At 39.4% G+C, this 14,323-nt stretch overlaps 1 protein-coding gene across 2 annotated transcripts in view; it reads right to left on the bottom strand.

The window, feature by feature from the left end:
* LOC124155181 overlaps positions 1 to 14,323 on the bottom strand; it is a 130,384-nt gene that overhangs the window by 76,686 nt on the left and 39,375 nt on the right. For both annotated transcript variants that reach the window (XM_046528901.1, XM_046528907.1), the window contains one exon: positions 11,591 to 11,741. In XM_046528901.1, coding sequence (XP_046384857.1) covers positions 11,591 to 11,741 — 151 coding nt within the window. The remainder of the gene's footprint in view (positions 1 to 11,590; positions 11,742 to 14,323) is intronic.

Here is a 14,323-nt window from a genome sequence, read left to right as displayed (position 1 = left end):
GCTTTACTCTCGAATTTGATCTCTTTACTATTATAACCTTGATCAAGCTGTTTTCAACTGGCTTCCGCAGACATGGGCAAGAATGATTCCCATTTCAGGGCCCATCTTGCAGTAAAAAGCAAGAATGGAGGGCCTAAATTTGGGAATGGATAACTTCACAGCATCCAATGGTTGGCTTCACAAATTTAAACTGGGATATACACTATTAGAAAAAATACACAATATTTCTCAAAATTTGGAAAAAAAACCGGCGATCAAAGGGTTGCAGAGTACCATTTCTCAAAAACTCATTTTTCAAAATTTCAATTTTTTTTACTCTCCAGCATGAGGCCTTCCAAGTTGCTCCCTCACCGGCAGTTGTCTATCCAGAATATACAGGAAATGATTCCATTAAAAAAGATTATTTACAAAGCCTGTGACGACAAAAAAGCATTACAGTATTCTTGATTTGAATACTAGAAATGCTGCCACCTGCGGCGCACTTTACATTTTAATCAGTCGACGAAAGACGCCACTTGCGACGTTATCGTAGAGCGATCTGGATTTCTTGGGGATTAAGCTGTAATTGCAGCTGTTAACCTAAATTTATGCCCGTGATGTTAAAAATCCATTGATTTCATAAGTTTTCATTGTAATCTTTGCAAGTGCATGTACCTACTCTAATTCAACTACAGTGGAACTTGGTTAGTACGTTCCTCCTTAGCACGGCGATTTCTCTCGGTCCCAGTACCTTCCGAGCAAAATACAGGTAAAAGTATCTGGTTAGTACGTTTGAAAAAATTGAGCTCTCCTGGTTAGTATGCTCAATCATTTACCATGAGGCAATCCGCAAGTCGTTTCCAAGTACCGTATAAGCGCGTGTAAGAGGTGCACAGGTGTAAGAGGCACACCCCTATTTTGAGCATTGAAGCTATAAAGAAAAAAATTTTGCGGCATTTTTTTATCCTACCGTGCAGTGTTGCAGACGTATGCCTGGAATTTCGACAGTTATCGAAATTTCCTCTTTCAACACTAATTGAAAGAGAAAATTTTGATAACTGCGGCGGTAACCCCAGCATAAGAGATAGTAGAAAGAGTTCCGATCCTCTCTTCGCATACGCCGTTGCTCTACGATGCTAGGCCTACTCTCGAACAATTTTGTTTAAAAGCTCTCGCACCAGTATTGCAATAGAATTGCAGCCGTGGAAAATTTTAAGGCAAAACACGACAGGCATATAGCATGAACCTTCCCAAGAGATTGGACAACAATCGGGGCAATCTCAGGACCGTAGGATAGTAACCACGTTGTAGATTTAACGGAACTACCCTCGGCCCTCAATCAGCTAATGCCTCTGCCGTTTTATTTCCTTTCTGAGACCCCATAGGAAAATAGGAAAATATTAAGTTACAGGGGAACAATAGAAACGTGTTTCATCCCTACCCCATCTCACCAACTGACTTTTTTCGGTCTACCAGGTTCAATTCTCCTAGTTTCTGGAGGCAAAATACTAGGTGAGTCACCTACTGAGCTCGAAGATATCTCGATATCTTTCAGCAATTGTATGACATGCACGAGGTTTTAAAAAGAATGAGACCTAACGCGACGTATATCTGACAGCATTTCAGTACTTTGAGCTCTAACTGATTGACACAAAGATTTATAGTTAAAACAAGGCTACTAATATTCAACATAGTCCAAACAGCACAATTTCAGAAGAAACAAGCATAGCATAAGCGCATTCAAACAAGACGGGACAGACTGGAAACTTCAGGCAATGAAAACTGCGTATATCACATTGCTGCACCTTCGCCCCTTCGCTTTAAAGGCAACGACGTCACATGCAAGATCGGACGTGTTCTTCCCTTGCTCGTTCGCTCATAGCCTCATAGCTTGAAATACGGAGGAGAGAGAGTGCACTTCTTCCCCTCGACCTCTCCTTCAGCGCTCTTCACTTGTAAGCATTTCCGATTTCTTCTATCCACCATTTAATCCAACAATGAACACACTCATTCGAATTTTTTAAACTGCAGGTTTTGACACCAATATAATTTTCAGTAGCAAAAATCCTCATGTTTGCATCTGAAGATGATTTTTGAAAAATCAAGTCCTCACCATAATGGTAATTGCTCGGCAAGACAGATGTTGACTATTAACCAGGTATGTCATGTCAGATTCATTACCCACCATTAGTGTATCCATAATATACAAATTATTTGGTTTCAGCAATTCCAGTTAAGACATATGGCAATGGTCAATTTTAACAGCATTTGAAAAAGGCCAGATTGGCGCCCATGCGATGCCACTCCACGTGACGTCACAGGGACCTAGTTTCTATACAAGTAGATAGGAGTTTTACATCGTATGAGATTACCAATGCATGCATGAGGCATAGATCTCAGGGAAACATGTCTTAATAATCACCTATTCAAACTGCCTAAGGTCGGAAAGTTTTCTTCGTTTGATAGCGTATTGATAATCCTAATTTTAGCCAAGCACTACCAGCTAGCAGGGTACTCTGCTACCTGTTAGCATCCTGCGTCGTATCAGTGCTCAAAGCCTCGCCCCAAGGTCACCTCACTTGCAGAAGCGGGAACCAGAACGACGTCACACGGAGTTTTCCCAACATTCATACTTGGCCGTCGCATTTTCGTGCGCTTGAAAATTTTCACTTTTCATTTAATCGCGAAAAATAGATATCTTAATTTAAAAATCTAAAAGCGTGAAAGACGTACTCCATGAGTAATAATCCTTCGATTTAGGCAATAAAAAAATAATAGGAAACCACCCTATTATTATCAGCCATTGACTTTCAAACATTTATCCCCAACCTCTCTTTCTACGGCCTTGATGCATCCAAATGCATTTCTCAATGCGATGAGTATGCGCGTCATTACTTAACCCATTCAATGCTAATAAAATTTTTCAAAACATAACGCCACGCTGAACTAATTTTTTATAATAAGATCATAGTTAATGCTTTTTTTTATTCGTTTACAAACATAATTAGCTCGAGTTATAAAAAAAAATTAATTAAAATTTTTTAAAAAATATGTCTTGAATTCAAGGCATCCGCGTATGGCGATGACCCTCGGTTATGCAACCCGCGACACGCCGAAGTTGTATCGGGAATTTTATTTTCGTATTTAAATCCAATGTAGTTTAAAAAATCTTTCTTAATTAAATTATCAATTTCACAAAATGGTATGATGAATGTATGAATTATATAAATTGTCAAAAGTCCGGGCACCAAGACCATTTCCGCTCCAAACTCTGTGCTCAAATTCAGGACTTCACTTCTATCTTACAACTTCAAGACACACTCACACTGCCGGCTTCCCATTGTTAAGTCCTCAAATAACTCTCTAAGCTATTTATCTGAATGTGTTCAATTTGGTAAAAGAATCCCAGCCACACTTGGAACTCCTTTTCCAAAATTTTCCCCGAAAGAATTGGCACTTAGACATTGGGACTTTCCAGATAACTTTTCAGTTTCTTGGAGAATGAATTCATAGAAATATTTGTCGAACACGGGGTCAAAATACCCTCGGGGTGTTTGGGGGAGCGGTGCTTCTTTCAGTCCAGACCGGCAATGAAAGGAATAGGGCTAAGAAGTCGCCGTGTCCTTGACCATACTAAGGGATTAGCCCGGCACGACTACCTGACGGAACGGCCTAAAGAATGGAGGGAGGTAAAAGGGCCCGAGAGGGATGGTGCAGGCGAAGGACTTCCTTGGGAATAGCTAGAAAGGGTTTCACTAACAGTAGCGGAAATAGAAGAGAGGGGGCATTGGGGTACAAGGCCTTTCTTATTTGCTTTACGAAGCAGAATCCATAGCTTCAATTCAAGGCATCCGCATGCGAGACGCTTTGAATCTATCCCGCAATAAAGATTTACCAAAATTTCGTTTTAAGTTATTTATTAAAAAACACTAAACATTAAAAATATTTTTAGCATAAAATGCTCAGCCAATCAATTAAAATACAAAATATGCTACGAAATTGGCAAGGTTTACACAATCTCCATAAATGGAATATTCTTATTTACAATATGAACATTTATTTACAAGGTTTTTAAAATTATTTCAACCTTCACTTATGTTCATAATCTTGAAAACACTCGATGCAGAGACCTGGTTCATCCTTGCAGTCGGGACACATGTACGTCACCATCTTTTTTATGCCCTGTTTATGGCACACCCTACACCTCTTTTGGATGCGATGTTTCTTGCCGCTGGCGGAAAAAGGGGTAGGTTGGGGGAAATGCCAATTGGAAAATTTCATTGGAGTAGACGGAGTAGTCCTGTGTTCCAGACATATCTGTAGAAGAGACCCGATAACCTCATGTCGGAAATCATGAAGGTTTTTTTTTCGCCACTATATTTGTTGAAAAGAACATAGCTGTTCAACAGCATCATTTGAAATATATGTATTCCAAGTTTTTTATACCATTTCAGTGTGCGATGCTCGCAGGTATAATAAGCACATAGTTGATCAAAATGATCAATTCCTCCCATTGAGCGATTGTACTCTACAACTGCTTGAGGCTTTTTAATTCCGGGTCTTCCGGAGATATCAACCATTTCTGGGCCAAATTCGGTGCTTAGCAGCAATACTTCACGCCTATCATGCCATTTTAACACACAAACACCGTCTTCAGACCATCGGTGTATTACCTCCCCCTTCTTCAATTTTCTTTTCACAATTTCTGAAGGGTTGTTTTGTCTGTTTCCCCTTAGTGTCCCCGTGGTGTGAACTTTTTCCCCAAGCAGTTCTCTCGATATATTCACACTGTTATAAAAATTATCCATGAATACGGAATGACCCTTGCCCTTAAAATCATTTAGGAGGGAATGGACCACTTTCCCAGCATGTCCGCGGCCTCCAACATCTTTATCTGCCGATCCTGTGTATACATGTATTCGAAGCACCAAACCTGAAGCCTCGGTTAGCAAATGGGAGGGGGATTCCTGAGCCGCTTTCTTTTTTCCTGCTGTGATGAACATGTTTTTCCTAAAAAAAAAAATTACAGATATGAGTAAGAATATATCTACAGTATAATAATTCAGAAAAAATTAAAACAATAAAGCATAAGTACTAACTGGAGGATATTCCAGAAGGTCCAGGAGTAGCCTCGTCATCATTATCGTGCCTACGCTTGATGTCCACTAAAATAAAAAAAAAATTAAATCGATAAGAAATGAATACATTGAAATCCATTATTCAAAAAACAGTTATAATGCAAAAAAATGCTACTTACCAAGCCTCTATGTATCCATTTTGAGAAGGAAAATGATGAACACCCTGTGAAAACGAATGTGTACGGCTGTTGCCAAGATTTATGGTTACAAAAATGTAGCACAATTTTTATGATTTTTTAAAACAACCAATTGATATACTCATGGTTATCGTCATTTTCTACGAATAATCTCTGAGAAAGAAGAAATGACCTAGCTGAACTTGTCCGCTTTAAACATATACGACAAATGACCAGATATTGATAACATTTTTATGCAATAGGGTGGTTTCCTATTATTTTTTTATTGCCTTCATCGAAAGATTATTACTCCTGGAGTACGTATTTCACGCTATAAGATTTTTAAATGACAATATCTATTTTTCGCGATTAAATGAAAAGTGAAAATTTTCAAGCGCGCGAAAATGCGACGCTTAAGTATGAATGCCGGGAAATATCTCCGTACGTCGTATTTCTGGTTCCCCCTCCCGCCCGGTGAGGTGACCTTGAGGCGAGGCTTAGTGCTGATACGTCGCAGGCTGCTAGCGGGTAGCTGAGTACCTTGCTGGATGGTAGCGCTTGGCTTAAAGAAGGTTTATTAATACCTTATCAAACGAAGAAAACTTTCCGACCTTAGCCAGTTTTAATAGGTGATTATTAAGACATGTTTCCCTGAGCTCTGTGCCTCATGCATGCATTGGTAACCTCAGATGATGTATAACTCCTATCCTCTCGTGTAGAAACTAGGTCCCTGTGACGTCATGTGGAGTGGAATCGCATGGGCGCCAATCTGGCCTTTTTCAAATGAGGATAAAATTTGAACCTTGCCATTCGTCTAAACCAGTATTTCAAAAACCAAATAATTTGTGTATAATGAATACACTAATGGTGGGTAACGAATCGCAATCAATGCCTTTCGTTTTCTTTGATGAAGGAAACTACCCTATTGTCTCTGAGAAATCTATGAAAACATTGCGATATGGTATTTTTATGGCAGTTAAGTGTTAATTTTCTTGATTTTAAAGGTGAAAAGAGTTCAGGAAGGAGATCCTACAAGAACTTTGGACAATTATTGTAATTATGACGACTTTTACACGGATTGCAACAACCCCAATTTCTATTATTTACTTCCCTGGTTAGCACGTTTTCCTGGATAACAGGTTCATTGAGAATGAACAGATTGCTTCACACTCATTGCAAGAATTGGCATTGTTTTTCCATGGTTTTGAAGTATGAAAAGGTAGAATGAAGATAATGCATGCAGTCTCATTTACATTTTCGTGCCCCTGGGATGATGCAACGTGTGAATCACCTCCAGGGAACAAACCACCGATTAAACTGCAAAATTTCGGCACATTAAGTTTCACATAAGAGAGGTTTCACTTATGTAATGAAATATTTATATGTTGAATAAGAAGTGTTACAAAAATTTCAAAATTGTTTAAAAATCACAAACTTGCGTCATCTTTGACATTTTTTTAAATCTTTGACTAGTACAGTAGAATCCTGATTTAAGGTTTTTCAGGGGGGACAAAATTTAAAACACTAAATGTGGACAAACACTAAATGAGGACTTGCCATTTCTTTCAAGTTTTAAGGTATGTAATGATTGGAATAGCTTTTTATGAATTAAAAAATATTATTTTAATTAACTGAAAGGTGCTGCATGCAGCAAAAATTCATTATTAAATGTTCTCCGCCCAATGAAGGTTGGATAATACTTTTCAGGAATCAGCTAAAAAAATGGATAGTAAAAATAAGTAATGAGAGGATGACGGTTGTTTTAATGAAATATTTAAGAAAATTATAATATACATCAACTTAAAAGCATTCCCACACGGAATATTATTATGGACATTAGTGATTCCATTTTTATGCATATTTTAGAGGTCTCGATGAAACTTTAAAATTTTTTCCGTAAAAGTGACATGTAGGTGACTCTAGCATTTCTAATATAATAAGAAAAGGTGTAAGTAGGTACTCGAAAAATCATTGCATTAATAAAGATGAGTGAAATAAAGAGACAGCAGAAGATTGCTAATCCCGAAATCTAAACTACCGAATATCTAGTAAAAGGGTGGTTTTCTGGGATTTTGGCAACTTAACATTTTCTGTTGCCTCGGCGAAACGAGGGATTTATGAGCCTTTAAAAAGCCTCCTGTGCGCACATTTTGGATTTCGAGGTCATCCAAAAAAGGAGAATCTTAATTATGGTATGCCTACAAGTCGATGGTGATTCAACTCGACGATAACACCAGATTCGTTGTTATGTATCCGCGGCCTCATGCAGGTCGAATGGAGCCGGGAGAAGTTGCTTACGCGGCGCGCTGATCACCTTGACTCCGACTCACCTTGTTTCTCGGCAGCTTTTAATAAAATTTGGTTGGACCTTGAATAGCGATTAGCTAAACTCTGTTAAGTGAAAAGGTTTAATCTTCAACAGAACTGGATTTCATCCGACAAATTGTCAGTGCCTCTGGAGTTTGGCAACTTCATCCGAGTTATGATGTCGAAGTCAACCACCAAGGGATACCTGGTGGATTTTCGTATTTTTATCTTTTTTACCGTGATTATACAGTGATTTTTTTCCAGCATGAGCGATTATTTAGAGTTATGGACCGTGATAGTTCGTCAAAACTATGATTGTCATTCTCTTTTGACATAAAATAGCCCCAGATAAATATCTTTGAATCGACAGCGATGTCAACCAACCGCACGTCAGTAAATGGGCTCCGGGATATCTAAATTACGATGTAAAACAATGTTGTTCCGTGGGGAAAGAATGCTCTCACTCACGACCATGACAGGGGAAACGCTTCCTCGGTTCTTTCGCAGTTCCTCCGTGGAAACTGACCTTGGAATGGATTATAGAAAGAATCATCTAGTGAACTGCGCAACTGATAATGGGCCTCCTCTTTTGAAAAGAGAAAGTAGCCGACTGTAAAAATATTGGGCTAACAATGGACTTACCGTGGAGAGTAGAGTTGAAAGGGGCACAAGCCATCAAGTGAAAGCATTACGAGAAAACCGTCATTGTAGCGGCCCTCGGAGAATAACTCGTGCAATCAGTGGTCACGTATCATCGAAGTCAAGTTCAAGAAGTGGAGGATATGGTAGTAAGAGAATATTAAGGGATGACTTAGCTCCATTAGATCGCATCTGACACAATAAGTGCCTGGTGTCTGGATCAGAAGGGGAGCGAATATTACGAGAAGACAAATCACCTAGCTTGCGAGTTGAAGGTCCCAGCACTGCACTTGCGGAAGAAAGCAGTTGAAGAAGCGTTCCCCGGTTGATTCTATTGACTCTTGGTAAACTTTTATGGGACTCTTCTTGTTCACGAGCAGAAATTCGAAGGTTTGGATAATCTTTTGAATGAACCGTCATGAAAAACCTTAAATCGGGCAAAAAATCTTGTGGGGGAAAATTTTTTACGACCATAAATGCCGAAAAACGCAAAATGCGGAAACACTTAATGCGGATTATTTTTACATTGTTCTAATAGGGAATGAATCGGGACCCCAAAAAATAAAAGCTAAATGTGAAAAAACGTTAAATGCAAAGACTTTAAATCCAGATCCGACTGTATATACAGTGGAACCCCGATTTATCGTTCCCGCATTCATCGTTCGCCGCTCCTGGTCCCAAATTAAGTTCCATAAAGACAATGTAATTTTTTCACGCATCTATCGTTCCCAGAAGTATCGTTTTCCCGCATTGATCGTTTGGAGATCGCGGTCCCGTCGAATAATTTTCCCGCATTCATCGTTTGATAAAAATGAAACGAAGTGTTTACAACGTGTTATTTATGGCTAATAACAACAGACACATAGTTTGAATCTTCCCCAGGAGATTGAAATGCGATAGGTAGAAGCAGAGTGCCGTGGGATAGTTACATTAGCGTATTTCCCAAGATCCGGTATCCCCTCCATTCAGCACTCGCCTCCCCCCCCGGTTGAAGCTTTCTTCTTCTCCGAAATAAGAAAAAGGTCCCAGCTCGAGCAGGGATCGTATTACGATGACCTTAGCTTCGAAAGAAAATATCAAGTTACTCGAGAACAAAAGAAACCTTTTTCACGCCTCCCCCTCTCTCGACCGCTGACTTTTTTTAGCCGACTCGCTTCAAAGGTTGAGGTCAACTGCTGCATGAATCACCAATTAGCCTAAAAGGTATCTAAAAATGAATTTCGGCAATTGGTATTATACTTTTATTATATTGACATATTAGTGATGTGCACGTAATTCAGTAAAGATTGATACCAAACACGACGTATTTCTAACTTTATTTAAACATTTTAAGCAAGGAAATAGTTGGAATGATACGATGGTGATTTCTGGCGAATAACGATATCCTCGCAGCTGATAGTGAGCTTCACGGCAGTTGATGCGGATTTTTTTTTCGAAAACAGGGCGTCTGGTTACAATTTACGAGTTATGCTACAAGTCTCACCTGTCTGAGGTGCTAACGAAGCGATGTCTTCTCAGGATATTTTGTTTCTCCCTACTAGCAATCTGAATTCATCTGCTCATCTAGAGCTATGCTACTTATTGTTAGAAATGAGTGGGTAAGTTGCCTTCTCTATAGGATAAAAAATTTAATTGCGCAGTCATATGGTCATGCTTCACCCTCTGCACTAAGCTCTGCTTACGCCGTACGCGATAGCATTAGTGCTGAACTTCACCTGGTACGAGTGGTTCCGTACTTTCCAGGGTGGGTTGACTTAAAACCGGCGAGCGTTTTCCGTGTGGGTTCAATAAAGTCCGGTTTCATTTTTATTAGTTTTATTCTTATTCATCTTTGGACCATGGCCCTTCCGAAGACACAAGTGAGAACTTTAAAAGATGGACTGAAAATAATTGATGATGAAGAAAAGAATCCGGACTAGAAATGTGTGAATATTGCAGAATGCCTCGGTATGTCCGGTAGCACATGACGGCAGGGGTGGGGGTAGAGCAAGATCCCTGGTGAAAACAAGAAGTGGGATGAAGCTGAGGATCAGGTGGGCGTGCCGATGACGATTAATGCCACATTGCCTCAATCATATTAAAAATTTAATTGCTAGAAAGGAACATTTCAAATAATAAACTATTTTTGGCCTTCTTGATCCATTTCATAACCAATCCTTGCGATGGCGAAATCAGTTGTTTGAGGCATAACACGCACATTTCTCTTGTAAATACATGTACTTGAAATGGCATTTGATGGATAAGAATTTTTACATCAGACAGAAATGCATAATAGCCGTGAAAATTCCGAGTGGAGTGCAAACATTTTTTAGCAAGGCGGCTTGTTCCTTTAGGATTTTAGAAAGAGAGATAAGTCGAATCAACAATATGACCTAAGTGTTTCAATAAAGTAATAATATTCCTGTAATCAGCTGAAATCTCGTTTGAATCCATTAATGAATGTCATAATTTGCAAAAATCCAGCGGATCCTTGGACGTAGGCAACTCGGACAAACATTCCTGCATTGATTGTTTTCCCTCATTCATCGTTTTTTTCATCCATCCCCCTGAAAAACGACAGATCGAGGTTCCACTGTAACTAATCAGCAATTCGAGCTGAAATCTTGTGAAGCACATCATCAATCCCATTATCACATCAATTGGTTTGAAGAAAAGCATGACGGAAAGAATGCCTGGTTAAATTAGAGAACACTATGTTTTTCAGCCAAGCAGGATTTCCCAATAGCTTTCAATACATAGGGTGGAGAAAAATTATAGCTCAAAATTTTAACCCTGGATAGCTGCTGCCAGTAGGAACCAAAATCACCACTTTTAAGGGACTGAAACTTTATGGCAAGCACGAGTGCACATGCTCGGGACAACTCATGACCTCAAATGCTTTGCCTGCCAGAGATTCCTAGTTTTTTATTGTGATTTTACAACCACAGCGCTGCCGGTCAACTGAAAAATGGTTAAATGGCTCGTAAGGCCAGACGTTTCAAGTAATAAAATTTCCAAGCTTATGAAAATAAAATTGAAGTGGTAACAGATTTGAACCCAGGCTTCCAGATTGAAAGGTTGGCGTGTTACCACTGAGTTATTGTGCTACCTTGCATACACCACAATCTCTGGCAAGCAAGGCACTTGAGGCCAAGAGTTGTTCGGAGCATCCAGCAGCAAAATCATCGCCAATCGCAGAGCTTGGCTCACAGTTTCTTTAGAGCGTAAAAATGGTGCATTTTCCACCCTGACATCATTAGTAGTTTTGGTTCCTTATTTGCATCAACTATCCACAGTTTAAATTTCATGACACAATTTTCCTTCACCCCGTGCAAATGAAGAAAAAATGTCATTGAGTGAATGACATAAAATATGAAATAATTTTCTTGACAGGGGGATACCAAGCAGTTGTTACAAAAATGGACTCTTTACCTAAGTGATTGAGCGTGGGTGCTCCAGGGGTGGAATCAGAGGATACAGCCTTCTTTTTCTGAGACATGGTGTCAGATGAAACACTGCTTGAGTCTGTCCCTATATCTTCATCTACGCATGCACCAGTTATCTGGCTGTACATCTGCCCAGACTGAAAAACAAACAAAAAAAGTATTCCATTAAGATTTCTAGCATATTCAAAGAAAAAAACAAGAATATCAAAGGAGCTCAAAAATACTTCCTTGTTATTGAATGAAATGATATTAATTTAACACTAGATCATATAATAAAAATCTTCGCCACTCAATACATGAAAGAACATACACATAATTTTGATGTTGGCTGAATTCAATTGACACCAAAATAATAGAGTAGTTTCCTTCATCAAAGAAAACGAAAGGCGTTGATTGCGATTCGTTACCCACCACTAGTGCGTTCATAATATACAAATTATTTGGTTTCAGCAATTCCAGTTAAGACATATGGCAATGGTCAATTTTAACAGCATTTGAAAAAGGCCAGATTGGCGCCCATGCGATGCCACTCCACGTGACGTCACAGGGACCTAGTTTCTATACGAGTAGATAGGAGTACATCGTCTGAGATTACCAATGTATATTTGAGGCACAGAGCTCAGGGAAACATGTCTTAATAATCACTTATTAAAACTGGCTAGGGTCGGAAAGTTTTCCTCGTTTGGTAAGGTATTAATAATCCTTATTTAAGCCAAGCGCTACCAGCTAGCATGGTACTCTGCTACCATCCTGCGTCGTATCAGCACCCAGAGCCTCACCCCAAGGTCACCTCACTTGCGGCAGTGGGAACCAGAACGATGTCACACAGGAGTTTTCCCGGCATTCATACATAGCCGTCGCGTTTCCGCATGCTTGAAAATTTTGTTTAATCGCGAAAAATAGATATTGTCATTTAAAAATCTATATGCGTGAAATACGTACTCCAGGAGTAATAATCTTTAGATTTACGCAATAAAAAAATAATAGGAAACCACCCTATTGGGTAGTTTAAAAAGATACAACATTATGAATATGTATGAATAGAGCAGGGCCTAAAGGGGAAGAAGCTGTTTGACATTGACAGAAATTACACTCTGGGCCAGATGCCCTACTGCAGTTATCAGACAAATCTAGAATCTGTTCACTTAATGTTTGAGGGTGAGCTGGTGCAGCTAGAGGAAGTGGGTGACGGTGAGGGGAGGGACAGTTTCTCGGCACATGACTTTCCCTTTGCCAATCAGCAGACGTGGCCCAGTGCTTCGGAAATTCAGTCGCTCCCAGACCTCTGTTGTGTAAGACCTCATTGTGAATCGGCTTGCAGTGTTGCCAAACCTCACACGTTCGCTTGATGCTCTTCTACTCGAACACAACTTCTTCCTTACTTTTCCTTTTACTTGCCATTCAATCCCGTTTTCAATACCTTTTCTGACCAATTTCTCTCACCTTTTCCATTCCTTTTCCCACCAACTATTTCCTCCTCGATCTTTAATGATCTCCATCGTACCAAACCCACACAGTTTTAAGTACTTCCTATTTAGAAGGGTACCCTTTGAGTGTGCTGATTTAAGTCGATACGGAGAAGAAAGTTCACATGGTCAACATGCTGCTCCCCAGTGACGCAAAGAAAATTGTGAATAATGTGGGCAACTTGTGTCCTTGCAGCCATGAACAGGGGAAGATTCAAAAAAGAAATAGCCAGAGACAATATTATGGAGCCTGCCATCGTGCAGCTTGCCAAATGTGACTGCGAAGAAGAAGAAACTGATGGGAGTGAAGATGAGGATGATGATTTGTTAGCCACGGCACTGTATCATTCATAATAAATGATTTTTAAAAGATATCCGTTACGCTTATTTCTTTCACCTATCATCATACTTTACAAATTCCCTTGCACTCCTCATTCATCACAATGTTTCACCGAAGTATGCCTTTCACCAACTTTATCGCATCCAGTGTGGTGGCAGACATTGCCCTGGGCTTCGGTGAAGGGATTATCCTCAATTCTCTCCAAATCACTCGGTACACTGTCTCGGGATAGGGCTAAAAATATCTTTGGCCATGCGTGACTCACACGCTTTCAGTGACCAACAAGGGTGGCTAGGGTAGCATTGAGTTTGCTCCTCCTCTCTCTCTCTCTCGATACTTCCCCTCCCCATCTACGAAGCCCTCCGAGTGTCGGCGATCTCACGAAAGCTCACCCGCAAACATTAAGTGAACAGTTTATAAATATTACAAAGAAAGATGTATATTTAAGGTTTTTGAAATAATTCTTTATATTGTACTGTCTACGTCCCGGGAGTATGAGAAGAATCGGCTTATTTTTAAGTCACTATAAAGCTGATAATTACCAATAATCCTGATTAAATTTTAAAAAACAGATTAAATAACACCGAATTAAACGAGGGAATTTTTTTACTCACTTATTACATGCATTTTTCCTCCAATTATCTGTGAAAATTGAACATTACAAAGTAAACTTGCAATTGGCAAAATCAACTAAGCCTGCAAAAGCAGCTTTTTATGGATGTATAAAACACCTTTAACGATTTGAAAATTTAGCAACTTTCAGCATCAATTAATGCCAGCCATTATTTCAATTTTCAAGTTTAGCACTGATCATGATTTTAAAGATAGCATGTAACCTAAAAGGGTCAACTATCTGACAGAGCTCCACTCATTAGAAGAAGTAGATTGATGGGCCATTAATGCCAAAATGACT

The sequence above is a fragment of the Ischnura elegans genome, chromosome 1, assembly GCF_921293095.1.
Source record: "Ischnura elegans chromosome 1, ioIscEleg1.1, whole genome shotgun sequence".
NCBI lineage: Eukaryota > Metazoa > Arthropoda > Insecta > Odonata > Coenagrionidae > Ischnura > Ischnura elegans.
This window is presented reverse-complemented; position numbering and strand designations above follow the sequence as displayed.